Source organism: Propithecus coquereli, unplaced genomic scaffold, assembly GCF_000956105.1.
Source record: "Propithecus coquereli isolate 6110/MARCELLA unplaced genomic scaffold, Pcoq_1.0 Scaffold37, whole genome shotgun sequence".
NCBI lineage: Eukaryota > Metazoa > Chordata > Mammalia > Primates > Indriidae > Propithecus > Propithecus coquereli.
In genome coordinates this window covers 7,405,885-7,421,675 of record NW_012149396.1, presented here as the reverse complement: position 1 = coordinate 7,421,675, position 15,791 = coordinate 7,405,885, and the positions used below count along the sequence as shown (strand labels likewise).

Genomic DNA, 15,791 nt, shown 5'->3' with positions numbered 1-15,791 from the left:
GGTCCTCAAAGTCCTCGTAATTTGCTTTTAAGTAGTGTGACTTCAGAAACCATCCTTGTTTGTAAAAGAACTTTTTCCCAATTTTAACACTGACAAATTCTCATCTTGCATTACAGTAATGTTACAAATGAAAATTGCCTTTTGTTCCTTACCATAATTACCCAACCCATTTTCAATGTCAATTCCATGAACCAGACAAGAGCAGAATCAATTTGAGGGGTTCACAGAGTGTGTTATTTCACCTGTAGAGTCAGAACCTGCTCTAGGCTGGGGGGTGGAGGGGAGAGACCGAACTCAGTAGCACTACTTGGTTTTGAGGGAGAGCGCCACTCATTCCTTCACTTTCCCCGACGTGCTCTGTGTACTCACGTTGCAGAGTACTCGAAGAGGCCATAGTAGGGGTTGAACATCTCTTTGGACAGTAAGAAGAACCACTCTCTGGCCACACCGCCATAGTCGAGACCTTTCTCTGATTCAAATTCAATCCACAGTCTAGCTTTTAGGACATCTGGTCTTTTCACAGACATGATTCTCCGATAGGACTCTTCAAATATGTTATTTCTGTGCAGTTTCATTTCGAACCTATTTGGAATATCAGCCTACACAAAAGAGAAAAACAAGCACATAATCATAAATATCCATCTTATTTCCTAATTAAAAAAAATATCAATAAAGGGTAGAAATGATGGCAGTCTTCAAATAAACAAGCAGTGACGAACAGTTCCAATTGAGACTCTCGCCTTTGTGGGTTTCCCTAGCACACACAGGAAGCCTTGCTGTGTCACGATGGGACACACAGCATCGCCCTGTAGCTGCTCAGGTTGACTCAGCAACTCTGCCGAGGAGGAGAAACTCATCCTCGCCCCCTTTTATAAACAACTTTGGGTACTCAGCCACCACCAGCAACTGAAATTGAGTCAACTCTATATGCTATTTCAGTCAAGGAAAGAGACTGTAGCCCAGATAACTAAAACCTATAAATAATCCCCACCTGGCCAGGTTGGGACCATGCTCAACTGTGGCAGGGACTCCAGGTAGCAGATACGATCCACAATGCCTAAAGTAAATTTTGTTCCCGTGGGGAGTGGGACCCTGACCATGCCAAGTTTGGGGAAAGCACCCCAAAGTCCCTAAGGTTCACTGACACGAAAATAACATTACACTTCACTGAGGTTGTGGGAACTGTCTCCAGGCAAGATGAGGTCCGGGGTTGGACCTTGCGATCCTGCAGAGACAGTTTCCAGGCAGAAGACACGGCAGTCTAAGTGCCACGGAGTGAGACTGGGACAAAAAGTCGTTGCCTATTACCAAGGGATGTGACTCACAGATAAACGCTAGGATTCTGTGTGTTCAAATGTCAGTTTTGAAGGCAGAGAATTGTTTCAAAAGTGGTTACGCACAAGCTACTTGAATTTGGACTTGGGAACAGAGAACAGAACTCCTAAGTGAGAGCACACACTGTGCCAGATCCAGAGAAGACACCCAGGAAGGATGCGTCCACTGTGGGAAGGGGAACGGAGCGCCGGTGGCAGCGCACAGGCGAACTGGAACAGGCCGAACGGCGGCGGGTCTCTCCTTTCCCCAGCGGTACAACCCCAGTGGTTGAGCAGGGAGAAAGCTGCTAAAACCCACGCCAGAGAGGTGGAGTCAGACAGTAAAGCAAAAGGCATAATGTAGAAGAATTTGAGGGTGGCATGTCAGCAGAAAACAGAACATTGTGATTTAAAACGTTGACTATAAAACTCCTATAGGTCTCAGCTTTAAATTGCCAGTGAGAATTGTACTCAGAAAATTACATTTGGACCTAATACTGCCAATTATTATACCTAAATACTATAAACTTTATAGGGAAACATAAATATTATGGTTAAAAACCATACTTTTGAATTTATAGGAAAGCCTTCAACAATTTTCTAACTAGGGTCTAGGTTGCAGTAAGTAGGATAACCACACGTAACTACAGGGGCCTCCCCGGGTTTTTTGACTAGTGTCCTGAATTATTTTACATTTCATAAAAATCATGTCTGTCTTTTTATGTATTACATAAGAAATTACCCTTGAGGTAATTTGATATGTAATACTGAGTTAATCTTCACTTACCATTTCTGTTAAAAAGAAAATTCAGATTGAAGATCCAGGTGGATCAAAGTGCAGTGGGAAAAGGAAGGTAATATTTTTAGTACACATATAAAAGTCACAAAACAAGTTGTTCTCACTGAAGTAACTTTGGTAACTTGCAAATGACTAAAAAACACATTTTTGGAAGATGTGATTACTCACGGGTTTCTTTAATTTCTTCCTAAAGTAGTCATATTTCTGCTTAAATTCTCTGGAGTAAGGAACAGCCTGGAAGATAAATTCATAAATATAGATAATGCAAACAATACACTCGAAATTTTACATATACTGAGCCAACATTCAGAAAATTGCATGAATCATAAACACTAAAAATTCACCCTTTGTATTATCCACCGAAGATTTACATAATGTCTACACAGCACATGCGGAAGCCCTAGAACTGATCAGGGATAGTCAGCATTGAACGGAGGTTTCACCCTTGAAAACAGCTATATTAATATTCGAGAAATATTTAAGGGTATGCTGTGCAAACCAAGCGTGCTTTTCATGTGACTTTAGCCAGAATATGAGTCAGGGTGCAATTTTTTTGGCTATAGTTTAGATAAGCTCTTGTCTTTTTACTTTACACACAACCCAAAATGACCCATAATGGTCATTCTGAAAAGCCTAATCTTTGTGAGGGGATACAATGAGCAGAAAGGGACACTCTCAGCAAGGAGCATAAAGTCAAGTAGATGGCATTCTTGAAAAGTCCCCAATTTAGATTTTGGAAGGTTTGTCCCTTAATATTTAGTGATTTTTGGCAAGAATTTCTTTAAATATCAAATGCCTTATCTATAAAATAGAGTGATGGAACCAGCTGTGGGCTCAGGAACTGAGTTAACTGTAATTATTGAAGAGTTCTGATATCTCTTCAGGCAAAAAAATAACATTTTAACGTAGTCACTTAAATAATCTTTATTTGTTATATTGGAAAGCAGCTTATAATATCTTAGAGTCAGAGTCAGAGTTTAGGCTATGGAAAAGGCTTACAATTTTTTATTTTTTATGAAGCAAAAGGATTGATTTCTGCACACACACAGACCTAACTGTGACAGTCTCATACTCAGAGCAACTCACTGCTTTTTAGCAAACAGTATGAATGCTGGCAGATAATACTTCTTCTGATATCATTTTGGACGAATAAAATATACTGATCCTTAGTAAAATGTCTCCAGACTCCAAACCTTATACCTTTTATCACGTTTATTCTTGACAGAAAGAGAAGAAACGAACAAAAAGCTTCCATTCTTCATACTGTTTTAAGACATGATTACACAAATAACTGAAAACAAAACAAGCAACCACTCTTAACAGAAAATCGTGTCAGTGTTTTGCTTTGTAATTTGAGAGCAATAAAGACATCATCTTTATATATCTTAAGAACATTCTAAAGAAAATTCATACTGCCTATGGTCTGTTCTTAGGTTTCAAACCAGTCTTCATTTGACTTTCCACTCAACACTGATCTGACCACATATCCTATTTATTTTGGACAGTGGGGTGGTGAATCTGTGGCCTTTTGATTTCAAGAGTGTTCTTTTCTGAGCACGAAAGGAGGCAAGAAAAGCTTCATCTTTCTCTGCTGTGTCCCTTTCAATAAAACGATTTGTTCTGCAAAATTTGGATTCAGTCAAAAGGCCACACTCAAGGATCTAGAAGGCCACGTGTGGCCCCCAAGGCTGCAGGTTCCCCACCCCTTTCTGATTCTTGGCAATGCACAAACTTTGTCAATATCAGGACAATCACCAAAATATGGAAAAGAATACATTATTCTGATATAAGCTAATACAGATTTTTTTTTTGGTCTACCAATACTACATCCCATCACAAACTAGGGTTTCCCCTCAAATTTGTTTATTTCTCACTCTTTAGCGTTCATTCGCTGATTCATTCAACAGGTATTTCTTGAGCACCTACTCTGTGCAAGGCATTTTGAGTGCTGGGGACATAATGGTAGCTAAAAAGCAAAAGTTTCTTTCCCAGTTCCCTCCTGGAGCTTACAAGCTGTTGGGAGCAATAGGAAATGAGAGATAAATGAGGAAAACAATGACACAGCTCCTGTGGGGTTATTTCAGAGGAGCTGGCCAGGGAAGGTGGCTCTAAGGAGGGGACACTGGAGCAGAAACCAGAGTGAGGGGAAGGGACAGACCACGGCAGGAACAGGGTGCTACGTCCCGAGGAGGGAAAGCGTTTTGCTGATGCTGTAGGTCTAACTGTGATGGAGGGAATTAAACTGAAGAAATGACCTCCTTCCATTCTCTCCCGCCAGCTTTACAAGACCCGAATCCTAGGGCAGATTCTACAGCCAGCCCATTCTGCAACGCGTGGTCTCCGGTAAGGAATTTCTTCAGTTAAGTAGGATTTGATGGGATGAATAAATCTGACTAGGGTCTCCCATTTCCAAAAGCCTGTGACTCCCAGCAATTATTTTTTCTTTTGTCCCCCACTGAAAATGGTAGGGAAAAAAGCTTAAACATTCAACAGTATATGTAAGTTCAATCGTCTTAAATGACACATTCTCCAAGGAAGAGATTTCAAAACGTTGCCCCCGCCTGTGACATCCATTCTCTTGCCTGCCTCGTAACCGGCAGGTGCTGAGTAGGTGTGGGTGGGAATCAGATGCCGAGGTATTTCTGGTCTTTCTTCTGTGGAATGATGCATGAATACTGAAAAGTCATTACCGTCCTCCTATACTTATCGTTTCTGTCTAGAGGTAGTTCTCACAATAGAAGGAGCAGAGTACGTTTGTACATTTTCCTGAAAAGATTCCAACAACGTACCAGGACACACACATCCCTACAATGCAGCTTCTGAAGAGAATTACATGTATATTTATTGGATTGGACAGTCCAAACTGCCTGGCATCTCATTTTCTCACATACAGTTTAACTTGTAAAATAAGCCTATCTGAAAAATTAACATGTCTGTTGATGAAAGCCTTTTGCTCTGTATTAAATGAGCTCCTTTTTGTCTAGAATGTCAACCTGCCTCATTGTGCAAGTTGGGCCTAAGTGTCATCATTGTCCCGATGATACCGGAGCTCCGTGGACAGAAGGGCTCACGCCCAACGTGAGGACACTGGCGATGCCAGCACATGCGGGGCTCCCGTTCTGATTCTGATGCTTGCAGGGACTGCTGGCAACACAATTACCTTCCTGAGCTTCTGAGAAGCTGGTACTAACATCTGCCCTATCTTCCTGAGGGGACTGCTGTGGTATCAAATCACACGATTATAAAGTTCTTGAAAAAGTAAAAGTGTTACACAAACATAAGATAGTACTAGGTTCATTACCAGCAGTGTGCCTGGACAGCACTTAATAAATGCTATTAATGCTGGTATCTGTTATATAGAGAGACTTAAAAGAATGCTGCAAGCTGAGCTACCAGAAAAAGGTCCCCTCTACCTAAAAATAGGTGGACATGCCAGACCAACTTAGAATATTTTTAAAACTTGGGAAAAAGAGAAACTCTAGGTACCAAATAAAAAACTCAAAATTAGATAATTAAGTGGGCGCTGGTCTTAGACACACAGGTGCTTGAGCTTGTGTTTTAATCCTCCCATGAGGACACAAAACGTGGCCTTCTGTCTATATGACCTAGAAAGAACAGAGTACCCTGCTTAAAACCTAACATCTGAAAAGGGGACAAGAAAATTCTACCCACCGGCTCAGGGAAGTTGCAAGAAGGCTTACCTTCTGTCCAGGACCATAAATGGAAGAAAAACAAAAAGAAACAGACCTGTAATAAATCCATACTCCAAGCCTCTACCAAAGTGAGTATGAGGTCCACAGTTATGCTAATTGGAAGTGCATGAATCCAAGCCAAGAAGTTAATAGTAAATACAGGTCAGGACTTAGAAAAGCCCCGTAGAAAAAAAACAAAGATGTGTGTGCATGCTCACTCTCTCCCTTGTGTGCATGCACACACTTACACAAATTATAAACTGAACTAGGCAATACACCACAATTAAGGAGAGTCTACAGACGTAACAAGTGGGAGATTTAACATTCCTAGGCCCAGAGATAATAGAATAATCTGAAAGAGGCTAAGAAATAAGTATTTAAAAAATGCTGAAGAGATGAGGGAATTAAAAAAAAAGAAAAGAAAAGAATAGGACAGAATAACTATAAGGACAACACACATTTTAAAAGACCAATTAGAACTTTGAGGAATTAAACGCAGTCACTGAAATAATAAAGACAATGAACTGATAAAGAGATTATAAAAAAGCTCAAGAAAGAACTAGAAGAGCTGAGTAATAACTCACAATAACAGTAATGAGAGAGAAAGAGAATATGAAAGTTAAGAGACAAGGAAGACAGCGTCAAAGTGAACCAAGTACCCAATGGGAGTTACAGAAACAGATAATCAGAGAAAAATGCAATATGTGATGAAATAACAGCTGAGAATTTTATAGAACAGAGGGAAGACATGATCTTCGTATTAAAGAATCGTAAGTCCAAAGCAGAATAAAGAGAAAGCCACACACAGATACACGATAGTGAAATTGCAGAACATCTAAGACACAGGTAAAAATTCAAAATCACCACAGAAAAGAAAAATTCACCTACACAGAAACGACAATTAGACTGACAGCAAACTTTTCCTCGTCAGTTATGAAGGCCAGAAGACAGGTAAGAATATCTCCACTACTGAAGGAAAATAAGTTAACTGAGAATTCTATAATCAGCTGAACTTCAAAGACTAAGTAAGAGATGTGGTCACCACTCTCAGATTTACTCTAAGTGCTGCCGAGCAGAGGTACCCACACCTGAGGAGGCAGCGGATCCCTGGAGGGCTTGTTAAAACAAAGACTGTTGTACTCACCCCCAGAGTTGTGGATTCAGCAGGTCTGGGACAGGACCTGAAAACTCGTATTTCTAACAAGTTCTTAGATGATACTGACACTGCTGGTCATCAGAACACACATTGAGAAACAGTGCTACACTCCAGTCAGAAAAAAAAACCCGGAAAAAAAAAATGGATAAAAGAATCAACGGTGGGCAAAGAAATTTATTTACATATAGGTAAAATTAAATCAGCATTGACTGTTGGGGAAAAAAGATAAATTATTGATGACTGTTTGGAAAGTTTAAAGGCAAGGTAGTTTTAAAATTCTGCCCAAGAGTGACATGGAAAATGGGAGTGGGAAGAATAGCAATAAAGTTCCCTGTGGTCTGATGTTATCCTGGAGGAAAGTAGAGAGTGATTAATTTTAACCTGAAGTATGTTGGCTAAAATATTTAACTTGAGTGCTGAAAGAACAGAAAGTACAACTTGCAAGCATGTAGAGAGAATAGAAGAAAACAAAGAATATTTTATCAATCTAACAGAACGTAAGAAAGGAGAAAAAACATCACAAGAGAGACAAAAGATATACTAGACAAACACTAATGAAGAAAGACAGCGAATGTAGTTGTATCCATCTCAGACAAGACTGACAGAGCAATAGTGACCATGGACACTTGGACACAACTCTCTTGATTAGATCAAATAGTCAGAAAAAACAGTAATGAGAATATAGATAACTGGAACACTACCAGCTTGACCTCATGGACAGATCAAGAACTCTGTATCCAACCAAAGACATGATACACATTCTTTTAAAACACATGCAAAAAATTTACAAGAAATGACCAAGACTCCAAGAAAGATTCATCTAATAATAAATATTGTGTAGATAATCTTCTCTGACCACAATGCAAAAAAATTAAAAATCAGTAAGAAATGATAGGCAAAAACCCCTTCATACTCTCAGAAACTAAAAAAGCACATTTGAATTTATAAATTAAGGACGAAAATCACATGAAAATTGCCAAATATTTAGACATTTTGATAATAAAGGCCAAATGTCTACACTAAGTTGATAATTACCTAAATATACACACTCCTATTGAAAGCAATGTCATTAATAATGATAATAAAAGAGCAAATAAGGCTCTTTCATTAATAGAAAACAGAAAAAAATACATATTTCTTGGCGATAAATCTACCTGGATTTATGATGCTAAACAATTTTAAGCAATAATTAATAAAAACTGGCAGTGTTTGAGCAAAGGTAACTGATACATGACAGAAATATTTGAAAAGGCTTCAAAAGTCTTCTGCCATTTGAAAACAGCATGGTTTCTGGAATTTACCTTATTCCTAATGATCTAGAAGGGAAAATACTACTCTAACAACCAACTGTGACTATGAATATATACAACAAAAGGAGCCATCATATTACAGTAAGGCAGTGTTTTCTAAGGCTACATAAAGGAAAAAGTAGTTAACTATTTTAAGCCAGGTATTACTTTGCCTAGGAAACCACCAAAGTGGCTGAATAAATTTCACGAACAAATCCAAGAAGCAACAAAAGGAGTGTTAGTTATCAATGCACATTTGCAATGTTAATATTTTTTAAGTTTTCAAATGAACATATCTTAATTCAAATCATAATCTGAATGGAATCAGATTAAAGCCATGAAATTGGTACTTTATACCTATTGGCTTTCTTAGCTCAGTATGTTATACAACCAACGTTAGTTCCTGTTGCTCCTCTAGTTTTTTAAAAGAAGCCCCAATCTGCAATCTTTTGCTAATGCCATTGCATTTCCTGTAATTCCAAATTACCTCCTTGCACTGGTACAACCACTGACAGCAGCTGCTGGTGTGCACACCCTCAGGGACGTGGGCTCATCCTGAAGACACATCCCCAGGTTTTATGACACCAAGTGTCTGCTGCTGCTACGGGACAGCGGGAGTCCCACTTCTTACGAACACAGCGTGCTGCAGTCTTTTAGGAGGTCACTATGCTGACATGTCAGAACTGATTCTTTTTCCACCCAGCACATGTGAGGGGGACTGTGAGAAAGTTAGTGGGTCAGCAGAGGGAGAGATTCTGAACTCTGCCAGCTCCCAAAGTTACCTCCAACCTCACCCAAATGTCTATAGATTTCTAAAGCTGGAAAAGATTTAAATTTATGAGCATGCATTTACCATCCCTGGCCTAAAGATATGACAAAACTCTGCAAATATGGGGCTTGGTTTTGCTTCGTACAAAAAAGAAGGGAGGAAATTTTGATTATACTTTTAATCTAGTCTTTTACAATGCAGAAGGAAAAAATGTTTAATTCTGCCATCATTATCAAACCAGTTTCTTTTCCTTTGTAATGAAAGCCCTCCCAAAAGGCACACGCAGCTGTACCTCACCTGGAAGCTTCCGTAAGGAGAAGATGGGAGTAAAGTTTAAATACTCAATAACACCAGTCCCTTGGCATCAGTTACCGGTAACACACAAGAAATGCATGTTTAGAGGCAACCAAAATCTTATACTAAACAGTCAGAACTTGAGAATACTGACCGGACCAGTAATAGCTGGGTTCTGCAGTCTTGGGTCTTCCCATTGAGTAATTTTGCTATCTGAAAATGTTAAAAAAAAAAAAAAAAATTAGCACATTAGTTCAAATCTATGTAAACAATGTTTTAGAAAGAAGTATTTCTGGATTCTTCAAAAGCTGTCCATTACCGCCCCCAAAAGATAACTCAGTTATTTCAGAGTTAGAAGGTAACTATGGTCTAGTATGGCATATTCCCCTTGCACTGTTTAGTTAAAAACACTGAACCAAAAATGCACGACTGAAGTAAAACCATCCACACTGTTTCTGGCAAGCAATTTGTCCAAATTTCAATTACAAACTCCTGTTCTTTCAAAGATTTATAATTTGATCTTAATTTTCATTTCATTGAAAAAAGGCATAAAAGTCTTAATTCCCCAAAAGGCTAATATACACACACACACACACGATTTTTTTCTCATTTCAAATACTTTATTTGCTTACGGTATTGAAAAACTGCTTTCAATTAAGAATCCTACTCTGAACAAATGAATAATCCATCACATGCGTCACTCACACACACACAATAATCAAAGCAGCTAAAGGCAGTCCAAGAAACGAGAATTAGATACAGCAGAGAAGATTCCAGAGAATAGGTTCCCTTTAGCCAAGTTGGCAAGAGGTAGTTTTCTTTCTCCCAAATGAGTCAACGTGAACAAGACTGTTCAATGCTACCCACACCCACACACAATAGCTGCCCTGAGTCCCTTGGGATTTGTACCTGTGCATAATGAAGATGACTTAATGGATACCTGGGCGTTGGGATGGACTCACATGAAAGATATGGAGGGGGCAGACGGGGGAGAATGGGCTCTCTGGAGTTTTAGAAAATCTAAATTCGTTTAAAAAAAGATTGTTTGAAAAGTAGTGAATATTGATTCTGTTTATTTCTGTATTCTGCAAGTGGGCTGATAACTTATGAATTCAGTTTTAATGACCATACCAGGAATTTTTAAAAGTCTGATATTATTTTAATGAAAGCAGAGAAAAAGTGAAAAAAAAAAGCTATCAAAGCACATGATGATTCTAGAATCCTTATTTTGTTTCCATGTTGGCAGAAAATTTACAAGAAAAGTCTCAAGTATTGAGAGAACCTTGATGGAGGGAAAAGGCCATTTTGGGGCCCCTTGTCTTGAAAACAGAAGACTTTGGAAAGTAAAAGTTGCTATTGTGATGGAAAACAAGAGAAAAGAAAACCAAATAAAGGGAATGGAATACAGCTGAATGGAAACTGTGCCTTAAAATACCAACTTGGATTATCACTTTATCAGCTGGATGTTGTCGACAAAGCAGAAAATAAATTAACTACTCTTGACTCAAGAGGACTCCCGAATCTTCAGACCACACCTGAATGTCAAGCTCCATCCTTGACATCTGCACCTGGATTTCCCATAGGCACCCCAGCTCTACGCTACTGAAATAGAAGCCATCATCACCCAACACCAAAACCTATCCATGTGACCCCATGTCCTCCCCGGTTAATAATATTACAATCAATTCAGTTCCAAATCAGGAACAGGGCCACGTCCTGAACCGTCCCCATCTCTCTCCCTGATAAGGCTTCTTGCCAAGGTGCTCATCTTTTTCTTGGACTATTCCCTCTAAGCTTCCCTGGCCACAGTTCACCTTGTTCAAAACTTCCTCTACGGTTCTGGCAAAAGGATTTTTCTTAAGAACAAATTTGACCCCTGTTGCTTCCCTATGGAAAATCCCTCAGGAGCTCCCAGCTGCCTGCAGAATCAACTCCAGTCCCCACGCCTGGCAGACACCCTTTGGCTTGGCCCGTGTGCCATGCCGGCCTCTGCTGCACACCAGCCATTGGAGCAGTGCTGCGTTTCTCTGAACGTGGCATGATCTGCAGATATGCGCACACCTCCGCACGTCACCCCTCCTGGAATCACTCTTCACTGTGCTTGCCCGGCTCAGTGCTACTCATCGCTGACATCCATCCGAAAGGTAACCCACTCTGACAGGCTCTTTTGTGGCATCCCTCGTCCCCTGTACCCAACCCACGTCCAGAGCAAGTGCAGTCCCTGCCTCTTCTGCTTCTACGTAACACCTGGCTCAGCCCTCAAAATACAGAACCCTGAAAGACCTCCTGATACCACCTACTAGACACGAGCCCCTTGAGGACAGGGATTGCTATTCATCTCTGCCACCCTCTCCCTCTCCACCATTGCCTGTGAGTCCCAGCATGAAGCAGGAGCTTAAAACATTATTCTTTAAAATGACTGAATGAAGCTGATGGTGAACACAAAGTCCCTTTATAAGAGTCTAAGCATTCAAAACCAAACAAGTTTCCACACGGTTACCACAAAGATCAATTTTGCAGCTAAGTATTGTCGATTCATGGTAGCCAGTTATCCATTCTTTTTTAGAATTTGAGTCTAAACTTGCTTTTCCTTTTTGAGCCATCATATTTCAAATAAAAGGACAAGAAGGAAGAAGGAGGATGAGAAACTCAGTCAGTTTAGCCACTATTAACAGGTCTGGTAAGACTGTTGGCAGGAAAGACTAAAATAGGGTTTTACAGAGTAACTGGAAGCGTATTTTCTTTTAACTTTGTATATAAGATCCCTGTGGCCAATTACTCAGCTGCCAGGCATACCTGGTCTTTAAGAAGAATGACATCATTCCTAGGAGCAAGAGAGATACAGTTCAAGATCTTCCCTTAACCTCCTACACCAGGCCTGAGACACAGAAGCTATTCAATAACTATCAATCAACCGAACGAATGAAGGAATCTAAACAGAAAAGGTTAGTACTGAGCACTCATTGCTTTTGAAATTAAATCTTTAAGATGGTTGAATATTGTTAATCTTGAAAATGTCTAACTTCTCAAGAAGAATTTATGAAGTCGAAAATAATTACATAACCTAATTATTTAAAAGACAAGGGCATTCTTATCCGTAATTCAATGTGTAGTCACATATCTCAGCTATGTTGGAAGACAGGATGACTCTCAACAACTTACAAGATGATTGCTTTCACAGTAAAATGGCCTAGGTAGGCATTATGATAGCAAAATTAGATGCCGAATTTTGCTAGAAAACTGTTTAGAAAGTGAGGTTTCATTCTGACAGTAAGACAGTTCCTAAACATTATTTATCATTATTTATCGTTTATCCATTTTGGAGTGTCGGCCTGACAAAGCCTGTTCAAAGAGACAGGTATTCTGTGGTTTTCAAAGACCAAATTTTGGCAGAAAGGCAAACGAACTGAACTGTTTCACTGATGTGTACCTCTCTATTGCTTTCCATTGAGTAAATCTTGACAAATTATGGAGAACAGGCAGAAATGTAGCATTAACAGCTAATGGGGTTCTCATAAACAGATCTTATTCTTAAACAGTTTTTGGTTGCCTAATTTACACTATCTCTGTTTAAGAGAATGTTTCAGTATGGTTGTGCAAAGGCAAAATAGATTTTAATCTCCAAGCAAATGGTCACAAATATCACACTGGTGCAGCTCAGCCCAACCAGGCTCTGCACAGAGTCTACAGCAGATCATTCCATCCCCAGGAGCAGGGAGGAACCTCCCAGGTGCTGTTCTGGGCAGAGGAATGAGGAAAACGTCTGAGAAGTGCGCTGGAGTAACCCGCAAACTGACCGGGAGTCATGAAGAACCCAGGTATCCAGCAAGTAGCTACCCTCTTCCGCCTCCCTGTGAACAGGAGCTGGGCCAGGCTGCGGCCGGGGCTGTTGCCCCTTAAGCAAGTCCCCTCCACTTTGTGATCAAGGACAGCGACTGCCTGAGACCTTCCCCACTGACCCTCCATGAACCAGACTTCAAGTGACCATTTATCAAGCATCTACTATATGTTATACTAGGTCTCTGCGCACATCACTAGGGAAATAGATTTTCACTATTTCTAGTGTACGCTAGGACGGCCCCTTGCACTCGTGTCTTCCTGTTTTTGGCTCCTTGTCGTACACTAAGAGCATTCACAACATTCTTTTCAGGTTGAGCTAGGCATCAGACCCCAGCCAGAACACCGTCACCATGTTGTGTGAATGCTCTGTGTCACAGACCAAGACTGTATTACTAGGAAAGACCGTGTTTTAGTAAAATGATCAGTATTGTTCATACTTGTCTTTGAAAACTGAAATTGTAATGCACAAAAAACTAAAAAGCAAACTGTTTTTTTTTTTGTTTTGAGTGAGAAAAAGGGGTATAACCTCTCTCCTATTTTAGTGACTTCTCTGAAGAGTAGAATTATAACTAAGGAGCGCATTAAGGGAAAAGTGGGGTATGCACATATATTAAAGCACTTACGGCAGCAATTTTACACTCACTGTACAATTCTGGGAAGTAGGCAAGTTGGTATTTTTCCTAATCAAAGACAAAAGCTAAGCCTATGTATCTTGAAATATCTGATTTAAACGAAGGGTAGCCCACCCCTCTAAACACACCCAGGACTTCGACTTTTGGTTTAATTCTGAACTGCTGGCCCTCTTGCTTCATTCCAATTTGTAATAACCCCTCAAACCCTTGTGCCTGAAAGTGAAGTCGCATCTACGATGCACTCAGCCCCTTGTCACATCTGGAAGAGGTACTGTGCTTGTGAGACAGTGACCAGTCCTGTATGTAGGAGGATTCCTCGTGGCCAGACTTCTCAGCAAGTGGCTTGTCAGCGTAATTTTGTTTAGTGACAAAAACATGAAGCTGGGGAAAGCTGGCAAGGACTTCCTATTTATGAGCCAAATGAAAACAAAGACCAAAATTCTACCAAATTGCATGCATGATTCAAACTTTACGTTGATTTACGGCCTTCTTTTTAATATTCTTTTTCAGAAGTTTTAAGGGATATATAAACATGATTCTATGAAGAACATGTCACCTCAAAAAAGAAGGACCAAAAAAAAAAAAGAAAAAAGAAAAAAGAAAATACCCATCCCTCCCCCACCACCGGCTAAAAGCAAACCTTTATTAGTTTAACTTTTTAGTTGAGATGAGAAACCACACATATATTCATAGGTGCTGGAGCAAATGTCTACAGCAAATATGCTACAGCTTCAAGAAAAGAACTACCTATGTATTAGTGTGGTGGGTGCAAGGAAACATGCCACGCACGAATAGAAAATAAGGTCAGAGCGGACACCTTGCCACAGGACCTCTGTTCTAAAACACGTCTGTGCCGCTTCACGGACTGTTCACACACACATTTTTGACTAAATCATCACTTCTAATCTTATTTTCTATTACCAGAGTGTATTTATTAAAAGCGCGAAAGTCAAGGGATCATCAACCAAAAAAGTTTTTTTAATTAAAAAAAAAATAAAAGTTAATAGGTCACAAGATCAAATCGGGTGAAAGCTTGAGGGTCTACTTTCAAGCAAACGTGGGGTGAACGCACAGTACCGTAGGAGGGCACTGCGTCTCTGGTATCGTTCTCGCCACATAACACCTGGCTGCCTAGACGAAGAGTAGAACGACAAAGCTTTCACTATAATATCTGGATTACCCTCCCCCGCCACCGGCAATACTGATGTGTCCGGAACGGTGCCTACTTACTATGATCGATATAAAACGTTCGGCCGTCCAAGTGGATTCTTTCTTCCCAACCAGGCTGGTATCCGGGGAAGGGGGAGAGGGAGAAAATACAAAAGTTAGCCAGCAGTTCCCAAACCAAAGGCAGAATTTAAAAACTGTAGGACACTTCTGCACTCTTCTCTCCTAGGGTACATTTGGACATTGAGAATAAACTAAATACAAACATTTCAAGTCAACTCTTGACAATGTCTAGCAACACGCTTCATCACATGTTCGACAGTCTCAGATGCACCCGCTGTATGAAGAACAGGGAATGAGCTGCTATCTCAAAAGCTTCAAAGGGAAACTTCAGCACACCATGGAACAGGCGAGTCTGAGGTTGCAGAGCTCAGTTAATTAAGTAAATATTGAATACTAACGGAAGGGAGGAGGAGGGTTAATATAAAAACATTAGACAATTACTTCACCATGCTTTCCAGGCAGCTAGACAATCTAACGCTGGTATTCTCTGCCATGAACTCTCTTAAAGTCAGGAACTAAACAGATTTGGATAATTTTTTCCAAGATAAGGCTGGTATGCCCTTGTTATCTCAACAATCTGTATTTTCAATCAGAACCTCAGGAATCCAGCAGATTCAGAAAAAATGCTTTCTTTCACTTTTCTGAACTTATTCTTTGGCATTTCCATGTGAACCCAGGAACCAAACAGATTTGGAGAGTGAAGGATATGTGTATAACTTAATGAATAATGACTGAACTCTCTCTTTTTTAGCCTCAAATTTTGCCATAATATACCAC

The 15,791-nt window shown here is 40.0% G+C and overlaps 1 protein-coding gene across 2 annotated transcripts in view; it reads right to left on the bottom strand.

Annotated features, from left to right (window-relative positions):
* Window positions 1–15,791, bottom strand: part of NEDD4L (neural precursor cell expressed, developmentally down-regulated 4-like, E3 ubiquitin protein ligase) — a 323,400-nt gene that overhangs the window by 29,531 nt on the left and 278,078 nt on the right. For both annotated transcript variants that reach the window (XM_012651787.1, XM_012651788.1), the window contains 4 exons: window positions 15,015–15,069; window positions 9,467–9,525; window positions 2,281–2,346; window positions 370–599 (listed from right to left, as the gene is read on the bottom strand). In XM_012651787.1, coding sequence (XP_012507241.1) covers window positions 370–599; window positions 2,281–2,346; window positions 9,467–9,525; window positions 15,015–15,069 — 410 coding nt within the window. The remainder of the gene's footprint in view (window positions 1–369; window positions 600–2,280; window positions 2,347–9,466; window positions 9,526–15,014; window positions 15,070–15,791) is intronic.